This window comes from Solanum dulcamara, chromosome 1 (genome assembly GCF_947179165.1).
Source record: "Solanum dulcamara chromosome 1, daSolDulc1.2, whole genome shotgun sequence".
Taxonomy (NCBI): Eukaryota; Viridiplantae; Streptophyta; class Magnoliopsida; order Solanales; family Solanaceae; genus Solanum; species Solanum dulcamara.
Window position 1 is genome coordinate 76,761,104 of NC_077237.1, and position 25,385 is coordinate 76,786,488.

The following is a 25,385-nucleotide window of genomic DNA, read 5'->3' on the forward strand; positions in this document are numbered from 1 at the left end:
CTTCCAGAAGTGTTGGCACATCATCAAAAATGAGTTGATTAATTTTGTTCAAAGCTTCTTCTGTGGTAAAAGGCTTACTAATTGTTTTACTCATACTTGATTAATAGATGAACCTTCTAGCTTTGCACAACTTAGACCTATAAGCTTATCTAATTTCTCTAATATGATTATTTCTAAGATTTTGGCTATTAGACTGAATAATTTACTTCCTAAGTTAGTATCCAATTATCAATCAGGGTTCATAAGTGGGAGACTAATAACTGAGAATAACATTACCCAAGAGATCATTCATGGTATTAACAAAAGCAATAAGCCTAATCTTGTTTTCAAAGTAGATATGAAAAAAGCTTATGATATAGTTTCTTGATTATGCATAATTTTCATTCATAGAAGATTTGATTTCTATGAAATCTTTATTGATCTTGCATGGAGATTACTATCGGATGTTTGGTATTGTATCATCATTAATGGGGAAAGAACAGATTTCCTTAACTCTACCAGAGGATTAAAACAGGGTGATTCCTTATCTCCTTCTCTCTTTATTATAACTGCTGAATTATTATCTAAACTGCTCAACAAGTTAAATGATAGGAACATATATATAGGCTATAGTATGAACTCTAATGGTCCCAACATTAGCCACTTAACCTATGCTGATGATATCATATTGTTCACTTCTTGGGACAATTACTCCCTCAATACTATGCTAAGGCAATTGAAGAAATATGAAGAGGTGTCAGGGCATAAAGTCAACAAGGACAAAAACACGTTCATTACAGCATCTCATGCCTCTGATGGCACTCGTAATAGAATCAGAAGGACAGGCTTCAGGGCAGGTATTTTTCCTTTCACATATTTTGATTGTCCCATTTATAATCGAAGGAAAAGAATTACTTACTTTGCATATATGACTTCTAAGATTTGAAAAAACGTTGGTGGGTGACAAAGTAATCTCTTATCTTATGGAGGGAAAGTTGTAATCATATAACAACTACTTCATTCTCAGACTATGCATTTATTGGCTGCTATGTCTCCACCTAAAACTGTTCTAAAGCAAATTGATAAATATTTATCCAATTTTTTATGGAGTCAAAGTGAAGGTAAAAACAAGTATCATTGGAGTGCTTAGAATAATCTTTGCTATCCTAAGGATGAGGAGGGCTTGGGATTTAAATCTATTACAGATATTCAGAAGACTTTCATGATTAAGAGGTGGTGGGCCCAGTGGCGGAACCAGAAATTTTATGAAGGGGTTCAGCATTTTATTACCTAAATTTAGAAAAAAAATGTGCCTATTCAAATTCGAACTCACGAGCTGAGATAAGCTAAGGTGAAATATTGAACCCCTTTGCCACTGAGTTAGTTCCTTGGCTTATGCTCAGGGGGTTCAATGTTAAATATATACTCATACATTAGAAAATTTATCTTATATATACAGTGTAATTTTTTAATAAAGGGGGTTCGGATGAACCCTTGGACACCATGTGGGTCCGCCACTGGTGGTGGCGATTTGGAATTCACAGGAGTTTATGGTCTAAATATCTAAAATTGTATTGCTAGGAGTTGGAGTTCAGGTCAGTCTCAAAGCTGGAAAGAGCGATCTCCAATGTAAGTATTGTTGAACCAAATATGTTGTGGAAATTCAGCGATGGTTCTTCTATGTTTTGGTGGGACAACTGGACAGGAAATGGCCCATTAGCTTTACTGCTGGAATCAGGTCCAAGACCAAGAAATACTTTGCTCAAAGACTTCATGAATGGAAACAAATGGAACATAGATAAGATCGGAGAAACTGTTCCCAATAATCGGCTCAACATCATTGAAAAAGTCCACATTTTTACTTGAACACCACAAATACATGCATATGGACTGCCAACAATGATGGTGCCTTCACTTGTTTTTCTCTTAGAGAACTCACTAGGCAAAAGAAGAACAAGAATGATACCTACAAGAATCTGTGGCATAAAGGAGTTCCCTTCAAAATCTCTGTCCTCAATTGGATAAAAAGAAGTTACCTTTAGATGACACCTTATCCAGATTGGGAAAACATGTAGTACCTAGATACCATGTTTTTGCTGAAGGTGAGATAGCCAATAGAGTTTGGAACTATTATGCTAACCATTTATAAGTGAACAATCAAAGTAACAGAGTCAGACAAATTTTATGGAATTGGTGGGCAAATGATAGCAAAAATGCACTACAAAGATCCATCGGTTGCATTCTAGCTACCATTGTTTATCAACTAGGAATTGTGGAAGAGAAGAGGGGAAGTAGGTATGGGAAAAACTCTCACTGCGTAAACAAAGTCATTTTACTTGATAAATTTTCAGGTTAAGATCTTGCTTTATAAACACTTTAGAAAGATTGATCTTCACTGGTCTTGGAAAGATATTTGTGCTCTTGCAGATAACTACAACTCTCCTATAACCAACTATCCAGTCAATTGGAATGGGCCTCAAATGCATTAGTACAAGCTCAACACAGACGGGAGCTTCCTATGCAGTTTGTAAAAAGTCGGTGCAGGAGGGATCATCAAAAACCATGAGGGCAAAATGATCTTAGCATACTCTGAAGGTCTTGAATATGCAACAATAATGAAGCACTGATTGGTTTGAGATATAGCCACTATTGGTTTGAGATATAACACTTATTCTAGAGATGGATTCTAAAAAATCATAGTTTACCTGATCAATGGTAGCAGCAAACAATCTTGGACGCTTGAGAAAGCTATCAAGGACATTCAATACTGGCTTAGAATAAGTGGTAGATATGTCCAACACCACTTCAAAGAATCTAACACTGCCGTAGACTTTATGTCCAAGCAAGGATCTATGCCTAACTAGTGTCTTCCAAGATTATAACAATCTTCCAAGGGATGCTATTGGATTAAGGTATTTTTAAATGGTTATATGCGAAAATTTCCCTATATAGAATGAATAAATGTAATGTCACGCCCCGGGAGGGTACCCTAGACGTGACCGGCACTCGAAAGCCATTTCTGGCCTTCAAGCGAACCACCTGATTCAGTCACACTATCATTCAATCACATTCACTCAATGGAGGATTCAATCATAACATACTATTCACAATATAGGGGCCGAAGGCCAAACATGTTCAACTCAACAAAATGAGTATAATAGGACTCCTCAAGATAACAATCCAACCTCCCCACACTCTAGTCTATGAAACCTCTATAAAAGTCTAGAAGGTGCCAATGACAAGCCCATGGCTTCCAAAAATAAAACTAAAGGAGACAACACAAAATTATACAGGGAGCTCAAGATCCTCCGGAAGCTAGGAGGACTCACCACGTAGCTGGAAGTGTGTCGATAATCAACAGTGCGCCGGTTGATGATCTCTGGTACCTGTCTCTGCATCATGAAACGATGCAGGCCAAATGGCGTCAGTACGTGGAATGTACGAGTATGTAAAATGGCCGGATGAAACAAACATCAAGAAAACATCAACACCAAGTCGGAACCTCAACTCGTAAATAAATGACAACTCACTCAAGTGTCCTAAGTCTAACAAGAAATAGTTTAGACGGGACTAACTCATAAGCCACTAAATGGGAGCTTCTCTTATCCGACAACCATCACCTATGAGCCAGTGATAGTACAACAATCAGACGTTGTTGCCACGTCCGTCCATACCTTGCCAGGGCATGAACGCCTCCCTAATCATGGATACCATCGATTAGTCAAGTCCTATCATTTCAAGATAATAAAAATGGGAAACATCCGACTTTAACGGTTCGATCCCACGGGAAGCATCCGACTTTAACGGTTCTATCCCTACCTACATTGGCGGCGTAGTTTCTGAGGTTCGAGTATGGACTGTACTCTCACCCGCTTCGGTGCTCGATACTCCTCCCATGACTCCATGCTCATAAAAATCCCTCCAATCATCTCAAACAATCCCTCACGGCTAGTTTCATGTAGAACATTGCCAACTCATCAACTCTATTCTCATTTCAACTCAATTAAGTCATAATGGCAAGTCTCATTTAGGACCTCGTCCACTCGTCAATTCTATCCTCCAATCAACTCAATCAAGCCTCATTTAGATAAGCATTTATGACATCTCCTCAAAACTCATCACAACTCTATGGCTTTAGCCCAACAATTCAAGTAGAATAACACATTTAAGGAAAAATGACTTATACAACATAATCACATGGTTAAAGAGATCAACAAAACATATTAACAAGTCATCTCCATTAACTCATACTAACATGAAGGTTTTTGGAACTCTTAGCTCAAAAACATCAACACAAATAGGATCAAATTAATAGGAGACAAAACTCATTCAAACACAAACCATACCAAGAAACTCTATTCGCATGGACCTTTAACCTCAAAGCAAGAGTAGGGCACATGGGTGGACTCATTCCATATTTTAGATAGCCTTACATACCTTAGTGAAGACTTGAAGAAAACCTTGAGGTTGGGTCTTCAATGGAGAACTCAAATCTTGAAACTCTTGGAACACTTCTTGTTGGAAATGGAGAAGAAAAAGAAGAGAGAGAGAGAGAATCTCCTAGGGCTTTTTAGAGAGAGAGAGGGGCTACAAATTGTGATCCCAAAATGCCCAAGGATGATACATATATAATTTAGGTGAATTCCCAAATTGCCCCTTCTCAAAAGTTCTGAAAATAGGCTAAAATGCTCCTGACGCGATAGTGGCGCGTCGCACCATTGCAGCGCCAGGTCGATTACGCCTAAAAACCTGCACATCTGTTAGTGGCGCACCGCGCCAAGGACCAAACTACTGAAGCACATTCTTGGCGCGATAGTGGCGCGTCGCGCCCTTACAACGCCAAGGCCATATTTTCTGGGTTCTGGAAATTTGGCTTGAAAAACCCTGCACACCTCGTAGTGGCGCGCCGCGCCAAGGACCAAACTACTGAGGCATGTTCCTGGTGCGATAGTGGCACGTCGCGCCACTGTGGCGCCAAGCCCAGTTTTCCAGCAATTACAACCCAAGCCTGAAATCCCTGCCGTGCTAGTTCGTCTTAGGATCGTCATATCTTTTGACTCCAAACTCCAAAATTTATATTCTTGGTGGCGTAGGAAAGAAGACTCGATGACCTTTAATTTAATAAGTCGTGGGCCACTCAGATTGTGTTCTTCAAAAGATAGGATCGTTAGAAGTCAACCCCTTATGCGGACTCCTTCTCAAACTTAGCCACGACGAATCATTTGGATTTGATTTGGTCCTAGGGGTCTTTCATGACCCCACACCACCTCTAATGCTGCTCAATTTCTCAAAGACTCATCTTAACTCATGCAAACGCTCCACAATACTCAAGTTCGACCCTATCCGGATACAAGAAGTGTTCGAATCTTAGGGAAATATTTTGAGGGGTGTTACATGTAATATGGCGTAATTTAGGATTAGGAAAAAGAAAGAAGGCATTGGTTAACTCGGATGGAACAGATAATGAATCTGTTAGCAGATTCAACATTTGTTCTATCCTTTTCTTGAGAGCTTTATAGATAGGAGGCAACCCCTCAATTAGCAGGAATGGCATGCCATTCTGTGTTGGGTAGTTCCTATGGGATTACCCCTTTTTGTAACTTTGGTGGCCCTAAAATTGGCACCAACTTTCATTTATACACCTCAATTAGGTTTTGTTTGTTTTAGACACCTCAAGTAAGGCCCCGATGTGTCATTTTGACACTTTGTGTTGACTTGGCACATTACGTGTGCTGCACCCATTTTAAGAGCGTGAAGAGCATTTTTTTCTTAGAAAATATTTTTTTATTATTTTTTTCGTTGTTGTTCTTCTTCTTCATTTTTTAGCTACCATTACAATATATTTCTTCCATCAACACCATAGTTGCTACCTACCCCTCCTTTTTATACCCATTTTCATCAACACCATATTTGGCATTTCTCCGATTTCAACACCATAAATTTCCAATGAAGTTAGAACACATATATATTTAGCGTGCATCTAGTAGCTACATTTTGAGAAGAAATTTTTTTAAACTTATTCAAGTGCCGCCGCCATCATTAATACCTCCACCACTTCAATAACCATTTTCTTCATCTATTTTAGATCTGAAAACTATCACCATTATTTTTGCTTTTTTTTTTCATTTTAAAATTCAATATTGTCATTATTACTACCTTGCTCACCTAAAATAATGGTGAATACCACCACTCTTCTTCCTGCCTCCCTTTCTCATCCCAGAAACACATAAAGTTATGCCACAAAATATTTTGTTCTATAAAATAAATAAAATTTTATTTAAAACATGATCAAATCAAAAAAAAAGGATGCTGAGGTTGGAAGAATGACAGACATTGCTGGCCAAGGTTGGGGTGGGTAGGGTTGGAGAAGACGACGGAGGGGTGGGTGGTATTGGAGAGACCACTGATAGGGTGTGGGGGTGGGGGTTAATAGAAGTTGTTAATTTTTCTTTTTTAAAAAAATTTCACGTGTCATCAAGTTATTGGTCATTTTTTTCTATTCAAAAGTCATTATTTGATAATTATTTTTGGTATATATATGTCACGTGTTTTTTTTAATTCGCTGCTTTTGACATGTCATTGGCGAGTGCATTACACACACTTAATATATTTTGGTGATTGTCAACAAAGTGTTAAAATGACACATCGGGGTCTTACTTGAGGTATCTAAAATGAACAAAGCCTAGTTGAGATGTCTAAATGAAAGTTGGTGCCAACTTTAGGAGACCACCGATGGTTCCGCCTTAATATATAATCTTAATTTTAAAAAATTCTACTTAAATATAGTCATTATGGTTTTGTTACAAGTTAACTTTTGGATGATCTAAGATGTTAGCCTTCTGCCCATTTTCATCGCCTATATATATATTATCCTTCAACTTCTCTTCGGGAGGTAGAAAAAGAAACAAATTATTTCACCTCTCTTTTTTTATGTTGGGTTTTAATTTTTTTTGTTAATCTTTGTTAGTTTTAGTGCTTGTCGTTTTGTATCAGAAAAGCTTGTTAAATTCTGAAGGATACACTTATATTTGGTAAATATCCTTAAGGATAATATCTTTGACATGCCTCAAACTTTCAATTTTTTTTTACTAATCTTGTGATCGAGTATTTTTTTCGTAAGATTTCTTCCTCCACTATATAGTACCATTATTGAGTTGGTTTTCTAGACAACGAATCGTTTCATGGGAAAAGGAGAGATTTTACTAAAGGCGGGGTTCCAGTACTGATTGATATGTATCTTCAACATAGTAGACTACTTTAGTTTTTACCAAAGAGCCTTAAAATCACCGCAAAAATTAGTATCTTAGTTTCAAGTTTATAATATTATGGTATATTTGTGTTTATATGCATAAGCATTCAGTCTTCTAAAAATTTCAACTACATAGTGATACTATTAAAATGAGACCACGACAATACACTACATAGGTTGAAAAACACGTCTATTGGCTATTCTCATCAAGGTCTCAACGGATGCATGCGGAATAATTAAACTTTATTTTACAAATATCATGAACCAAAACAAAATATATAAAACTTTATACAAGCATGCCTTTATTTAAACTGCATCAAAATACACTTTATTTGGACACAATTAAGCAGTGAGACAAAACCAATTTTACTTTTCCTCTAACATGCCCATTTCCAAAGCAATAGTGGATCTCGCCTTAAATCTATGGGTTCATGTGAACCTAATATCTTTTAGTAATATATATTAATTAAATTGAGGTCGTTGTAGAAAGCCATAGACTTTAAATGTAAGATCCGGCTTTATGACTAGAGTGATGAGAAAATGGGGACACCTGGTAAGGTATTTCCAGCGTCGACGATGAAGACATTACCCGAAATATAGTCTGAAGAATCATGGATTAAGTACCTCACCACTGATGTTAGAGCCTGATCTATCGTTCTTGAAGTTCTTAGGGGAACAGTTCTCCAAGTAACACTATGGAACCATTTCATCTGCATAAGGCCCTCTGTTATCTCTGATTTGAAATATCCTGGTGCGATTGAGTTTACTCTGATATTGTCTACTTCCATTTCGATCGCCATAATCTACCATTCACTAATAAATTTGAATAATTAATTTTCTATATGTCCCAATTTATACGACATGATTTAAATTTTGAGAGTCAAACAAGAAATCAAAAAAAAATCATTTGTATGTCCTCTAATATTTTAAATTGTTAATTCTTCTCACTTATAATACTTTTTATTTAATTTCTAAATAAGTAAATTATTTTTTCAAAAATCTTAAAGATTGTATATTTGAATGCACAATTAAAATAAAAAAGTTTGACTTTCAAAATTCAAATTATGTCATGTAAATTGATACGAAGAGAGTAATGACTATGTGTTTGGAAGTTGGTCCTTCCGATGTCCTACTTAAAATTCTGGATCCTTATTTGTAAGTACGTACCTTAGTGACCATGTCAAGAGCCATCTTTGAAGAAGAGTAAGCAAGAGTTCCGGCGTATATCACCCGATTCAAACCAGCCATTGAGGAGATATTAATAACAGACCCTCCGCCCTGTTTAGCATCGCGCATATGTCTACATACATATTTGGACACCAACCATGCTCCTTTTAGCCTCGTGTTAAAGGTATGCTCCCACTCCTCCTCTGGCAATTCCAGTGAAGAGCGCACATTGCCTAATACAGTATTCAAATTAAGCAACTAATTATTTTCCATACTCAAAAATTAAAATTTCCTGCGGTATAACTGAATTCAGGATTTGAAGAAGATAGGTGAACACCAATAACTAATACACGTTAGTTAAAGTATGTGACTCAATATCAATTCGAGTGATAATTTTGTTAAATATACAAGTATAAAACTAATATACTCCCGTATAACTATGAGTTCTACTAAATAAAGTTTGCTTTATATGGTGATGATCTTAAACTTCACTTTGCACCATGAGCCCATTAGTTCGAAATGAGCCACCAAAGCTTCGCAGATAAAAATCGAAAAAAAAACAATCAAGAGAAGCAGCAAAAGGAATTCGAGTCAAGTCCCCTCATTCGAAAAGAGGAGATGTGTGGCGTTTAAACCAGTGCACTCAATTAGTTTTCTTGTCGTAGAGTGCCTAATAAAATGTATGTTTTCTCAATATATATATATAGAGAGAGAGGGGTCCATCTCATACCACAAATATTTTTTATTTTATTGCATAGTTTAAAATTAGATAGTCAAATATGTGAATTTAGTAGTTGGCAAATCTCAACAATCAAAATATCAGCATTTTTGTCAAACCAAATCTCACCAATAAACCTACCAAATTTTGAAATATTTGTTTCTTCATGATGTCACTAATGACATCATAAGGGCAAATTTTTTTCTATAAATAGAACTCTTGCTCATTTGTAAGAACACATCAAGATAGAGAGAAAAATATTAGAGAACAAAGTGAGGTATTCTATAGACTATAAGAAAATAGTTTGTGAAGAAAAATAGAGCGTGAGCAGTATATTTAGTAAGGTGAAAAATCAAAAGAGTGTTATTCCTTTTGAATGTATTGCGGTCACTTTGCGTATTGTACTCATAATTACCCAGTATAAAATTTCTTACTAAAGTGATATTAGTTGCTCCTCTTGATCTGTGGTTTTCCCCTTATTTAAAAGGGTCTCCATGTAAAATTCTTGGTGTTATTGTTTTTCCATTTTATTTTTACTATTTAACCATATATATTTTTGTGTCAGTTCGCATTTTTCCAACAAACTGATATCAGAGAAAGGTTTTATTTGAGTATGCTCTGTGGTTGCAGCACATTCTGAACTTTCACATCAGAAAAGATTTACTTTGATTTGTAATAGCTATATATTTTAAGAAAAAAATGATGGAAGTCAACACTAGTAGAATGGTTACTTTGAATGGTGTTAATTATACCATTTGGAAGGGAAAATGAAATATTTGCTTTATGTCAAGAATTTTTATCAACCAACTTTTACCACTGTAAAGCCCGATAATAAAACAGATGAAGAGTGAAATATGTTGCATAGACAGATTTGTAGATTTATTAGGCAATGGCTTGACGATAATGTATTGAACCATATTTCTACGGAGACACATGCTCGTACTCTGTGAGAGCATCTTGAAAGCTTGTATGCTCGAAAGACTGAGAAAAACAAAATATTCTTAGTAAAGAAGATGTTAAGTTTAAATAGCATGATGGTACTATGATGACAGATCACCTGAATAATTTTCAAGGATTCATGAACTAGTTATCTACTATAGGCATTAAATTTGACAAAGAAATTCAAGGCTTGCTTCTACTTGGTTCCCTACCAGACTCTTGGGAAACATTTAGAACTTCATTGTCAAATTCTACTCCAGATGTTGTGATCACTATGGATTTCTCTAAGAACGGTGTCTTGAACGAAGAGATGAGAAGAAAATCTCAAGGTTCTTCTTCGTCGGATGTCCTAGGGACTGCACTAGGGGGATAAATAAGAGTCATGGTTCTCAAAATAGAGAAAATAATAGGAGAAAATCTAGAGGCAGACTTAAGGATATAGAGTGTTATCATTGTGTCATGAAAAGGCACACAAAGAAGTTTTGCCGAAAGTTGAAGAGGGAGAATAGAGACAAAGAAGAAAATAAAGAAGATGGTAATAAAAATTGCCTAGCCACCATCTCCACCGAAGATCTTGTTACAATCCTTGATACAGATTTGATAAATATTACTTGTGATGAATCAAGTTAGGTCATGGATATTGATACTGCATCTCATGTGATATTAAGGAAGAATTTCTTTTCTTTCTATACTCCTGGTGATTTTGGAACCTTGAGTATGGGTAATAATACTCTATCTAGGGTGGTTGGTGTTGGTAAAATTTATTTGGAAACTAGTTTTGTATAATGTAAAACAAACACCTAATGTTTGTCTACACCTTATTTCTGTTGGTGTTCTAGATGATAAAGGATATGTTAGTACCAATGGTGGAGGAAAATGGAAACTTATTAAGGGTTCCTTGGTTGTGGCTCATGGTAACAAACGTCGTGGTCTATACTAGACTACGACTTCTACGTGTGACAATATGGTGAAAGCAGTTGAGAGCAATAACTCTTCAATGCTATTGCATAAGAGTCTTAGCCACATCAGTGAGAAACGACTTAATGTTTTGGCCAAGAAATATTTGTTGTCATATTTTCAATGTTCTAAATTAGAAAAGTGTGAGCGCTGCTTGGTTGAAAAACAAAATAGAGTTTCCTTTAAGTCTAATCCTCCTTCAAGAAAGACAGAGTTGCTTGAATTGGTGCACTGTGATTTATGTGGTCCAATGAAGACAAAGACTCTGGGTGGTGCGCTCAACTTTATTACTTTCATTGATGACTGCTCAAGAAACTTTGGATCTATGTATTGAAGACTGCAGATCATGTGTTAGATGTCTTTAAGTAGTTTCATGTCACGCCCCGGGAGGGTATCCTAGGCGTGGCCGGCACTTGAAAGCCATTTCTGGCCTTCAAGCGAACCACCTGGTCCAGTCACACTCTCATTCATTCACATTCTGTCAGCGAAAGACTCAACCATAGGAATACTATCCATAATATAGGGCCAAAGGCCAAACAACTATCAAATCAATAATCGTCTAGAATAAAACTAGTCAAACGAATGACTCATCATTTTCACACTCTAGTCTATGAAGCCTCTATCAACAATCTAGGAGGTGCCAATAACAAGCCTATGGCTACCAACAATCAAAATAAAAGAGACAAACTCTTCCACCTTTGCTTCCCTCAATTCTCTGGGAAAGAAATGGTCAAAAAAGGCTCCCTCAAATTCATCCCACATAGCAGGTTCAGCATCCTCACCTCTACCTTGTTCCCATTGGTTATACCAAATGTTTGTCATATCTTTGAGTTGATAAGACACCAACTCGATCTCCGTAGCATGCATAGCTTTCAGGATCTTCCACATCTTATCAATAAAATTTTGGGGGTCTTCATCAACCTTAGACCTTGTGAATGCCGGCGGATTCATTCTCAGAAAGTCTCTAATTCTGGTGGCAGCAGACAGCTCTTGGGAACTAGAGCTAAGAGTTGGCGAACTCTGGTTACCATTTCGGGCAGCAACTAGTTGACTGAGCATGGTAATAGCTCCTCTAAAGTCTGCTTCTGAAGTTGGTGCAGGCTGAGTAGTAGTCATTTAAGGTGCCTCTGCATACCTCGCAGGTCGGCCCCTAGCCTTCGATGGGCGTACCTCTGACTGTGGCATCTCCGTGTGTTATCAGCATTCCTCTAGCTAGCAGTACGCTTATGAGGCATTATCTGTAACGTATAAATGCACGAATTAGAAAGGAAGTTTTATAGAGTTTAACTCTATCACACGAATTCAGAGTATGAAAGAAGTGAGACATTTCTTAGTGCCTTATAGCCTCCTGGTTATAAGTGTGGTGCACAACACACCCATAAGCAAGACTCTACTAGACACGGCTTCATAGACTCCCTAGGACTCTTGAACTCTATACTTTGATACCATATTTGTCACGCCCTGAGAGGGTACCCTAGGCGTGGACGGCACTCGAAAGCCATTTCTGGCCTTCAAGCGAACCACCTGGTCCAGTCACACTCTCATTCATTCACATTCTGTCAGCAGAAGACTCAATCATAGGAATATTATCCATAATATAGGGCCAAAGGCCAAACAACCATCAAATCAATAATCGGCTAGAATAAAACTAGTCAAACGAACGACTCATCATTTCTACACTCTAGTCTATAAAGCCTCTATCAACAATCTAGGAGGTTCCAATGACAAGACCATGGCTACCAACAATCAAAATAAAAGAGACAAAATAATGCTATGAAGATAATCTCAGCATCCTTCGGAGACTAAGAGGACTCTTCAACCAGCGGAAAGTGGGGAGATCTTCAACGGTGCGTCGGTTGATGATCTCTAGTACCTGTCTCTGCATCATGAAATGATGCAGACCAAATGACGTCAGTACATAGAATGTACGAGTATGTAAAATGGCCGAATGAAGGAAGAATCAAATCAACTCGGAATCTCAACTCAAGAGAAATAACAACTCAATCAAGTGTCCTAAGTCTAAACAAGAATATGGTTTAGACGGAATCAATCACATACCATTCAACTCAATCCGACTCAGATTACTATCAAGACCTAAAAGGGAATTTCTCTTATCCGACAACCATCACTTATGAGCCAGTGATAGTACAATAAACCAACGTTGTTACCACATCCGTTCATACTTTGCCAGGGTATGAACGAATCAACAAATCATGGATCCCATCGATCAGTCAAGTCCTATCATTTCAGGACAATAAAATGGGAAATATCCAACTTTAACGGTTTGATCCCATGGGAAGCATCCGACTTTAACGGTTTAATCCCTTCTTACGTTGGCGGCGTAGTTCATGGGGTTCGTGTATGGACTATACTCTTACCACCTCAGTGCTCAATACTCCTCCCAAGATCAATGCTTATAAAACTCCATCCAATCAACTCAATCAAATTATATCGACAAGTCTCATTTACAACCTTGTCAACTCATCAACTCTATCACAATCAAATCTCTCCCAATCATACTATCCGATCAATCCCAATAACATCTTTCAAGAGTAGATTAAATATACATTTATAACAACATACAAACCTATCCAATCGTTTCTCTATTCATTGGACAAATCTTTTGGGACTCAACACAACTCCAAGATTTTTAAATCAACAATTCAAGAATAAGCAACATATGTAAGAAAATTGACATTCTTTATCATAATCAACATAGTTAATAAATTAACAATTTATGTTCGACCTCTCATCTGAATCAACTCATAAAAACATGAATCACATCACTTTCTCGACTCCACAACATCCACATAATAGAAATTAGGGTAAGATAAAAAGAACCTATTTGGACCTAACTCTACCAATAAACTTCATTCTTATGAAAAATCAATCTCAAAGAAGATGTAGGGCACATGGGTGGACTCAACCCATGATTTGAATAGCCTTACATACCTTAGTGAAGACTTGAAGAAAACCTTGATGTTGGGTCTTCAATGGAAAGCTTGAATCTTTGAAGCTCTTGAAGCAATCCTTGTTGGAAATAGAGAAGAAGTGAAAGAGAGGGAAATTTCTAGGGCTTTTAGAGAGAGAGAGAGAGACTGAAATAATGATCCAAAAACATTCAAGTCTTGTGTATATATAATTTGGGAAATACCTAAATTTCCCTTTCTTCGAAAGTCTGGAAAAATGGCTAAAACACTCTTGGAGCGATAGTGGCGCGTCGCGCCACTGCAGTGCCAAGTCAAATTTAGGCTTAAAGCCTGCACATCTGATAGTGGTGCATCGCGCCAAGGACCAAACTACTGAGGCTGTTTTGTGGCGCTATAGTGGCGCGTCGCGCACTTACATCGCCAAGCCTATATTTTCTGGGTTCTGGAAAATAGGCTTAAAAACCCTGCACATCTCCTAGTGGCGTGCCACACTAGGGACCAAACTACTAAGGCTTGTTCCTGGCGCGATAGTGGCGCGTCCCGCCACTGCGGCACCAAGCCCAGGTTTCCAGCAGTTGTCACCTAGGCCTGAAATTCCTGCAGTACTAGTCCATCTTAGGATAGTTATAACTTTTGACTCCGAACTCCAAAAATTACAATTTTGGCGGCGTTGAAAAGGAGACTCGAAGACCTTTAATTTAATAGGTCATGGGCCACCCAGATCGTTATATTTCAAAAGATATGGTCATTAGAAGTTGACCCCTTATACGAACTCATTCTAAAACTTAACCAAGACGAATTCTTTGGGCTTAGCTTGGTTTTAAGGATCCTTTATGGCCCCATGTCACCTCTAACGCTCTTCAATTACTTGGGAACTCATCCTAACTCATGCATACACTTCACAATAACCGGGTTCGATCCTATACGTATACGAAGAAGGGTTCGAATCCTAGTAAAGAATTTTAGGGGGTGTTATATTATCTCCCCCTTGGGATCATTCATCCTCGAATGACGAGTAACCAAGAATGTACTTGGGGTATAAATCACAATCAAAATTCAGTCATGCAACCAGTCAAATTCTCAAAATAATCACTATCCAAACTCAAAATGCACAAACGAATTCAAGTCAAGAAAATGGACATTACCTTCAACATTCTCATCGATAGGTACGAATAGACGCGGATATTTAGATTTCATATCTTCCTTCGACTCCCATGTGGCTTCCTCAACAAATTGATTCCTCCATAAAACTTTGACTGAGGCAATCTCTTTGTTCCTCAATTTACGAATTTGACGATCAATAATTTGGATCGGAACCTCTTCATAGGACAAGCTATCCTTAACTCCAATACTATCAATGGGGACTACCAATGAGGGATCGCCTATGTATTTTTTCAATATCGAGACGTGGAATACCGGATGGATGGCGGCTAGCTCCGAGGGTAACTCCAATTCATAAGCAACATTTTCTATCCTCCTCACAACTTGGTAAGGAACAATGTATCGAGAACTAAGCTTTCCCTTCCTTCCAAACCTCATGACGCCCTTCATGGGTGACACTTTCAAGTAGACCCAATCATCCAATTCGAACTCTAAGTCTCTCCTCCTCACATCGGTGTAAGATTTTTGATGGCTTTGGGCTGTATTTAGCCTATCTTGAATAACCCTCACCTTTTCCATGGCTTGGTGAACAAAATCAGGCCCAATCAACTTAGCTTCACCAACTTCAAACCACCCAATTGGTGATCTACAGCTCCTCCCATACAAAGCTTTGTAAGAAGACATTTGAATGCTTGCATGATAGCTATTATTATATGCAAACTCTATGAGAGGTAAGTGATCATCCCAATTTCCTTTGAAGTCAAATACACATGCCCTCAACATATCCTCTAATGTCTGGATGGTGCGCTCTGCTGGGCCATCTGTCTGGGGATGAAAAGCCATACTAAGATTCACCTTGGAACCTAGTCCCTTCTAGAAAGATTTCCAAAATTGGGAAGTGAACTGAGCTCCTTTGTCTGAGATAATAGACAGGGGAACCCCGTGCAATCTGACGATCTCCTGAATGTATAATTTTGCATAATCTTATGCGGTGTCAGTATTCTTAACTGCCAAGAAGTGAGCCAACTTTGTCATCCTATCCACAATCACCCAAATAAAATTATGTTGTTTTTGGGACCTTGGCAAACCCGTGATAAAGTCTATGTTGACCATTTTCCATTTCCATTTTGGAATTTCTATGTTTTGAGCTAACCCACATGGCCTTTGATGCTCGACCTTAACCTATTGACAATTCGGACACTTAGAAACAAATTCTGCGATGTCTCTCTTCATCCCACTCCACCAATAAACTTCCCTCAAGTCATGGTATATCTTCATCCATAATCCTTTCTCGCACATCATCAACATCTGGGATACATAATCTATTTTGGTACCTCAACACACCATCTCCCCCTTTGGTAAAAACCATCACCTCTTGCTTTTGAACAACTTCCTCCTGAATATTAACTCCGCCTTCATTATTCTCTTCAAGAAGAACTCCCAATCGAGCTAACCTATGTACCTCCTTCGCCAATTCTTACCTTCCTTTCTCTATATGGGTAGTGCTACCCATAGACAACCTGCTAAGAGCAACAACAACAAGTTAGCTTTACCTAGGTGGTAAAGGATGCTCATATTGTAGTATTTGAGTAGCTCGAGCCATCTCATTTGCCTTAGATTGAGTTTCTTCTAGCTGAAGACGTATTGTAAACTCTTATAATCAGTGAACATATCAACGTGCACTCCATACAAGAAGTGGTGCCAAATTTTAAGCGCAAATACCACAACGGCCAGCTCAAGGTCATGAGTTGTGTAATTCCTCTCATGAACCTTAAGCTGTCTTGAAGCATAAGCTATCACCTTCACCCTCTGCATCAACACACAGCCCAAACCGATCATAGATGCATCACAATAGATCATAAAACCCTTTGTTCTATCGGGCAAAGTTAGAACAGGAGAAGTGGTTAGCTTGGTCTTTAATTTCTGGAAACTCTCCTCACAAGCATCAGACCATTGGAACTTAGCCTTCTTTTGGGTCAGCTTGGTCAATGGTGATGATATGGATGAGAATCCCTCTACAAACCTTCGATAATAGCCGGCCAAACCCAAGAAGCTCCTTATCTCTGTCGGGGATGTGGGTCTAGGCTAATTTTTCACTGCTTCAATCTTTTGAGCATCAACCTGAATACCGTCTCCAGATACAATGTGGCCTAGAAAAGCCACCGATGCAAGCCAAAATTCATATTTTAAGAACTTTGCATACAATACCTGGTCTTTCAAAGTTTGCAAGATGACTCTAAGATGATGGGCGTGCTCCTCCTCATTCTTGGAGTAAACCAAAATATCATCTATGAATACAATCACAAACATATCAAGATATGGTTTAAATATTCAGTTTATAAGATTCATAAAAGCTGCGGGGGTATTAGTCAACCCAAAGGACATAACCAAGAATTCAAAGTGGCCATAACGGGTCCGAAAAGCTGTCTTTGGGATATCACACTCCCTCACCTTCAATTGATGGTAGACCGATCTTAGGTCTATTTTTGAGAAATAGGTGGCACCCTAAAGTTGGTCAAACAAATCATGTATCCTGGGGAGAGGGTATTTGTTCTTTATGGTGACTTTGTTCAGCTACCTATAATCAATACACATTCTAAGGGACCCATTTTTCTTTCGCACGAATAGGACGGAAGCACCCTATGGTGAGATACTCGGCCTAATGAATGCCTTATCTAACAAGTTCTTCAACTATTCTTTCAACTCAACCGGAGTTATCCTATATAGAGGGATTGAGATAGGCTAGGTATCAGGAAGAACATCAATCCTAAAGTTGATCTCCCTATCAGGAGGGACTCCAGACAGATCTTTAGGAAAGACGTCAGGAAACTCATTGACAATTGGAACCGATTCGAGGGATGGAGACTCAACATTGTCATTTTTCACTCGGACAATGTGATAAATAAACCTCTTTGAGATTAGCTTCCTAGACCTAAGGTAGGAAATAAACTTACTCTTAGGCACGACAGGACTACCCTTCCACTTTATGACAGCCTCATTCGGGAATTTGAACTTGACAATCTGAGTCCTACAATCAATAGAGGCATAACAGACATAAAGCCAGTCTATGCCAAGGATCACAACAAAATCAACCATGTCCAACTCAACTAAGTTAGCCAAGGTATCCCTATGGTGAATTGACACAGTGCAACCTCTATAGACTTTCTCAGCTAAGATAGAATCACCGACAAGAGCAGCTACACTAAAAGGCTCAAGGAGACACTCAAGGATTTTATTAAATTTACTTGCCACGTAAGGAGTCATAAAATATAGTGTGGCACCCGGATCCATCAATACATAACAGTCAAGAGAAGAGACTCAAATCATACCCATCACGACGTTTGAGGAGTCCTCCTCATCTTTGTGACTACCCATGGCATATAGACGGTTTGTACCTCTGCTCGAACCTGAAGTAGTGCCCCTCTGATTAACTCTAGTAGGTGGTGCGGTGGTAGAATACTAGGCTCTATTCCCCCTATTGGATACTCCCTCTGAAAATGGTCCATTTGGCCGTATTTGTAACAACCAACCCTTCCCACTCTGCACTCTCCCAGGTGGATCTTACCGCACTTGCCGCATGGTGGCTTCCCTTTTGAACCTTGACCCATGCTAACCTGAGATTAAGGACCCTAGGGTCTAAAACTCTGGTGACTCCATCCCTGCCGATCATACCTGTTCTGCGGCATAGGTGCACTTACGGTAGATGAGGCATAGCTGGAAGGCCTCTTCTGGAAGAAGGATCTGTTACCTTTATTCTGCCTATGTTCATTCTCATGTCCCGTTAATTTTGCCTTCTTGCTCAAATGCTCCTCTCTGTCTTTCCTCTTCTCATCCTCTACCTGTTGAGCATACACCATTAATCTGGAAGTATCCATGTCCAAGATCAATAATGCCGCTTTGCACTCCTTCTTTACATGTTTTCCTAATTCGGAGATGAACTTTCTCATCTTCGACCTCGCAACTGGGATCATCTCTAGAGCATATCTAGACAACTCGATGAACTTTAGACTATACTCCTTAACGTTCATACTCTCTTGCTTCAGATTCACAAACTCTTTCACCTTCGCTTCCCTCAATTCTCTGGGAAAGAAATGGTCAAGAAAGGCTCCCTCAAATTCATCCCACATAGCAGGTTCAGCATCCTCACCTCTACCTTATTCCCATTTGTTATACCAAATGTTTGCCACATCTTTAAATGATAAGACACCAACTCAACCACCTCGATCTTCGTAGTATGCATAGTTTTCAGGATCTTCTACATCTCATTAATAAAATTTTGGGGGTCTTCATCACCTTAGACCCCGTGAATGCCGACGGATTTATTCTCAGAAAGTCTCTAATTCTGGTAGCAGACGGCTCTTGGGAACTAGAGCTAAAAGTTGGCGAACTCTGGTTACCATTTCGGGTAGCCACTAGTGGAGTGAGCATGGAAATTGCTCCTCTAAAGTCTGCTTCCGAAGTTGGTGCAGGCTGAGTAGTAGGCATTTGAGGTGCCTCTGCATACCTCGCAAGTTGGCCCCTAGCCTTCGATGGGCGTACCTCTGACTGTGGCATCTCTGTGTTATCAGCATTCCTCTGGCTAGCAGTATGCTTAGAAGGCATAATCTGTAATGTATAAACGCACGAATTAGAAAGGAAGTTTTATAGAGTTTAACTCTATCACACGAATTCAGAGTATGAAAGAAGTGAGACATTTCTTAGTGCCTTATAGCCTCCTGGTTATAAGTGTGGTGCAAAACACACCCATAAGCAAGACTCTACTAGACACGGCTTCATAGACTCCCTAGGACTCTTGAACTCTATACTTTGATACCATATTTGTCACGCCCTGAGAGGGTACCCTAGGCGTGGACGGCACTCGAAAGCCATTTCTGGCCTTCAAGCGAACCACCTGGTCCAGTCACACTCTCATTCATTCACATTCTGTCAGCAGAAGACTCAATCATAGGAATATTATCCATAATATAGGGCCAAAGGCCAAACAACCATCAAATCAATAATCGGCTAGAATAAAACTAGTCAAACGAACGACTCATCATTTCTACACTCTAGTCTATAAAGCCTCTATCAACAATCTAGGAGGTTCCAATGACAAGACCATGGCTACCAACAATCAAAATAAAAGAGACAAAATAACGCTATGAAGATAATCTCAGCATCCTCCGGAGACTAAGAGGACTCTTCAACTAGCGGAAAGTGGAGAGATCTTCAACGGTGCGTCGGTTGATAATCTCTAGTACCTGTCTCTGCATCATGAAATGATGCAGACCAAATGAAGTCAGTACATAGAATGTACACGTATGTAAAATGGATGAATGAAACAAACATCAAGGAAGAATAAAATCAACTCGGAATCTCAACTCAAGAGAAATAACAACTCAATCAAGTGTCCTAAGTCTAAAAAAGAATATGGTTTAGACGGGACCAATCACATACCATTCAACTCAATCCAACTCGGAGTATTATCAAGACCTATATAGGAGTTTCTCTTATCCGAGAACCATCACTTATGAGCCAGTGATAGTATAACAAAGCGACATTGTTGCCACGTTCGTTCATACTTTGCCAGGGTATGAATGAATCAACAAATCATGGATCCCATCGATCAGTCAAGTCCTATCATTTCAGGACAATAAAATGGGAAATATCCAACTTTAACAGTTCGATCCCATAGGAAGCATCCGACTTTAACGGTTCAATCCCTTCCTATGCTAGCGGCGTAGTTCATGGGGTTTGAGTATGGACTATACTCTTACCCACCTCAGTGCTCGATAATCCTCCCAAGATTCAATGCTCATAAAACTCCATCCAATCAACTCAATCAAATCATATCGACAAGTCTCATTTACAACCTTGTCAACTCATCAACTCTATCACAATCAAATCTCTCCCAATCATACTATCCGATCAATCCCAATCATATCTTTTAAGAGTAGATTAAATATACATTTATAACAACATACAAACCTATCCAATCGTTTCTCTATTCATTGGACAAATCTTTTGGGACTCAACACAACTCCAAGGTTTTTAAATCAATAATTCAAGAATAAGCAACATATGTAAGAAAATTGACATTCTTTATCATAATCAACATGGTTAAGAAATTAACAATTTAAGTTTGACCTCTCATCTCAATCAACTCATAACAACATGAAGCACGTCACTTTCTCGACTCCACAACATCCACATAATAGAAATTAGGATAATAGATGAAAAGGACCTATTTGGACCTAACTCTACCAAAAAACTTCATTCTTATGAACAATCAATCTCAAAGAAGATATAGGGCACATGGGTGGACTCAACCCATTCTTTGAATAACCTTACATACCTTAGTGAAGACTTGAAGAAAACCTTGATGTTGGTTCTTCAATGGAAAGCTTGAATCTTTGAAGCTCTTGAAGCAATCCTCGTTGGAAATAGAGAAGAAATGGAAGAGAGAGAAATTTCTAGGGCTTTTAGAGAGAGAGAGAGACTGAAATAATGATCCAAAAACATTCAAGGCTTGTGTATATATAATTTGGGAAATACCTAAATTGCCCTTTCTTCGAAAATTTAGAAAAATGGCTAAAACACTCTTGGCGCATCGCGCCACTACAGTGCCAAGTCAAATTTAGGCTTAAAGCCTGCACATCTAATAGTGGCACGTCACGCCAAGAACCAAACTACTGAAGCTGTTTTGTGGCGCTATAGTGGCGCATCGCGCCCTTACTGCGCCAAGCCCATATTTTCTGGGTTCTGGAAAATAGGCTTAAAAACCCTACACATCTCCTAGTGGCGCGCCGCACCAGGGACCAAACTATTGAGGCTTGTTCTTGGCACGATAGTGGCGCATCGCGCCACTGCGGCGCCAAGCCCAGGTTTCCAACAGTTGTCACCCAAGCCTGAAATTCCTACAGTACTAGTCCGTCTTAGGATAGTTATAACTTTTGACTCTGAACTCCCAAAATTACAATCTTGGTGGCGTTGGAAAGGAGATTTGAAGATCTTTAATTTAATAGGTCATGGCCCACCCAGATCATCATATTTCAAAAGATATGGTCATTAGAAGTCGACCCGTTATACGAACTCATTCTAAAACTTAGCCAAGATGAATTCTTTAGGCTTAGCTTAGTTCTAGGGATCTTTTATGACCCCATGTCACCTCTAACGCTCTTCAATTACTTGGAAACTCATCCTAACTCATACATACACTTCACAATAGTCGGTTTCGATCCTATACATATACAAAGAAGGGTTCGAATCCTAGTGAAGAATTTTGGGGGGGTGTTACATTTCAGACTTTAGTTGAAAGAGAAACTAGAACGAAATTGAAATGTATTTGTATAATTTTAATGGTGGTGAATATTGTGGACCATTTGATAAATACTGTAAGGATCAAGGTATTGCACACTAGAAGACTCCTCCTAAGACTCTTTATCTTAATGGGTTGGCTGAGAGAATGAACAGGACCTTGATGGAAAGAGTTAGATATTTATTTTTTGAAGAAAAGTTGCTGAACTCCTTTTAGGGTGGGGCCTTATTGGCCGTTGTACATGTTATTAACTTATTTTCTTTTGTTTCTTTGCAAAGTGATGTTCCAAATAGAGTTTGGTATGGAAAGAGTGTTTTTTATGACCATTTGAGAGTATTTGGTTGCAAAGCTTTTATACATGTGCTGAAATATGAGAGGTCAAAGTTAGATGCCAAGACAAGACAGTGTATCTTCATTGGATATGGCCTTGACGACTCTGGTTACAGGATCCAATTGAGAAGAATCTTGTGAGAAGCCGTGATATCATCTTCATAGAGAATCAAACCATTGAAGATATTGACAAAGCAAAGAAGCTAGAATCTTCAAGTTCTGATGGCGGAGTCCATCTTGATCAAGTTCGTCATACAAGTATGTATGACGTTGGTGGGCCTGATGATCATGGTGATACCCTGTATCATGTTCCAGATCAACATATTGATATTAATAATAACAATGATGTTGTTATTGATGATGCTCCTGCTCATGAAGTTGTAGACGAATTAAATATTCCTCTTAGTAGGTCTACAAGATAACGTATTCCTTCCTCTCATTATTTACCTAATAAGTATGTGCTACTCACTGATGGGGGTGAACCTGAGTATTATAAGGAGGCCATAGAAGATGAGCATAAGGATTAATGAATTGAAGCCATGCAAGATGAGATGAAATCTTTGCATGAGAACCACACTTATGAGTGGGTGAAATCGCCTAAGGGAATGAGAGCTTTGAATAACAATTGGGTGTTCAAAGTTAAAGTTAAGGAACACAACTTAAAGACCAGATACAAAGCTAGATTGGTTGTTAAAGGATTTAATCAAAGAAAGGGTACTGACTTTGATGAAATATTTTTTTCCTTTCATGAAGATGTCCTTCATTTGTATAGTTCTTGGTTTGGTTTCTAGTCTTAATTTAGAGATTGAGCAAATGGATGTGAAGATGATTTTTCTTTATGATGACATAGAAGAGGATATTTATATGGAACAATATGAGGGCTTCAAAGAAATGGTAAAGAAAATTTTGTGTGCAAACTAAAAAAGAGTTGCTATGGGCTAAAGCAAGTTCCTAGACAGTGATACAAGAAGTTTAAATATGTTACGAGGGAGCAAGGCTACAAGAAGACTTTTTCCTCAGATCATTGTGTATTTATACAAAAACTTTCTGACGATGATTTTATTATCCTCTTACTATATGTGGATGATATGTTGATTGTGGGAAGGAATACTTTCAAGATTGACGAGTTGAAGAAAGAGTCGTGTAAGTATTTTTCTATGAAAGACTTGGATCAAGCCAAGTAAATTTTAGGCATGAGGATTAATCATGTAAAAGATGAAAGGAAGATTTATCTGTCACAAGAGAAGTAAATTGAACGTGTATTGGAGCGCTTCAACATGAAGAATGCTAAGCCTATTAGCACATCTTTTACTGGTCATATGAAGTTGAGCAAGAAGATGTGTTCTACAGCTCGGGAGAAAAAAGAGAACATGGCCAAAGTTCCATATTCCTCCATTATCGGAAGTTTAATATACGCAATGGTATGCACTAGACCTGATATTGCTCACGCAGTTGATATTGTCAACAGATTTCTCGATAATTCAGGAAAACAACATTGGTAAGATGTAAAGTGGATACTCAAGAATCTGAGAGGAAGCTCAGATAAATGCTTGTATTTTGAAGGATCAAATTCAATCTTGAAGGGCTATACATATGTTAATATGGCAGGTGACCTTGATAACAGAAAATCCACTACTGGATATTTATTTACTCTTTTTTTGGGGAGGGGGGGCTATATCATGATAGTTGAAGTTGCAGAAGTTTGTTGCATTGTCTACAACTGAATCTAAGTATATTGCGTCTACTAAAGCTGGCAATAAGATGATATGGCTCAAAAATTCCTTAGAGAGCTTGACTTGCATCAGAAAGAGTATGTCGTTTATTATGACAATCAAAGTGCAATAGAATTGAGTAAGAACATCATATACCATGCAAGGGCAAAATACATAGACGTGAGATATCAATGGATTTGAGAAAAGATTGAAGACGAATCTATGCATGTTGAAAAGATCTCTACAAATGAGAATCTTACAGATATGCTGATCAAAGTGGTAATAACAAGTTCGAATTGTGCAAAGAAATTATTGGCATGAGCTCTCTCTGAGAAGATGAAGATACCTCCTTCTGGTGCATGAGACTGGAGGGGGAGATTTGTAGAGATCCATCCCATGCCACTAATATTTTTTACTTTGTTGCAAGGTTTAAAATTAGATAGTCAAAAATATGGATTTAGTAGTTAGCAACTCTCAACAACTAAAATATCACCAATTTTGTTAAACCAAATCTCATCAATAAACCTACCAAAGTTTAAAATATTTGTTTCTTCATGATGTCATGGATGATATCATACAGACAAATTTTTTCTATAAATAGAGCACTCTTGCTCATTTGTAAGAACACGCCAAGATAGAGAGTAAAGTGGTGTATTCCATAGACCATAAGAAAATAATCTGTGAAGAAAAATAAAATGTGACCTGTATTTTTAGTATAGTACATATATAAAAATAGAAAATAAATAATGCAAGCAATTTCCTTGACGTGACGAAAAAAGCAACATCGTTGACTCCGGAGACTAGGTGAATTCTTTTTAAAGAAATGGGTTCTTTAAACTTTAGAGGCAATGTTCACTTGGTTGACTAAACGTTTAGGTAATATATTAATTGGTATCGGCTACAAAATAAGATCTTTTTATGGGCAGAATTATCCCATATCAGATCTTTTGGATCCCATATAATCCCATAATTTATATGGGATTACTTAGTATAGGAAGAATTCGTG

At 38.2% G+C, this 25,385-nt stretch overlaps 1 protein-coding gene across 1 annotated transcript; it reads right to left on the bottom strand.

The window, feature by feature from the left end:
• Window positions 1-7,752: 7,752 nt before the first annotated feature.
• Window positions 7,753-19,594, bottom strand: LOC129894254 (uncharacterized). The gene is made up of 3 exons (XM_055969862.1): window positions 19,438-19,594; window positions 8,396-8,628; window positions 7,753-8,031 (listed from the first exon to the last, which is right to left on the bottom strand). The coding sequence occupies exons 1-3, from the start codon at window positions 19,592-19,594 to the stop codon at window positions 7,753-7,755; spliced, it is 669 nt and encodes a 222-aa protein (XP_055825837.1).
• Window positions 19,595-25,385: the final 5,791 nt, after the last annotated feature.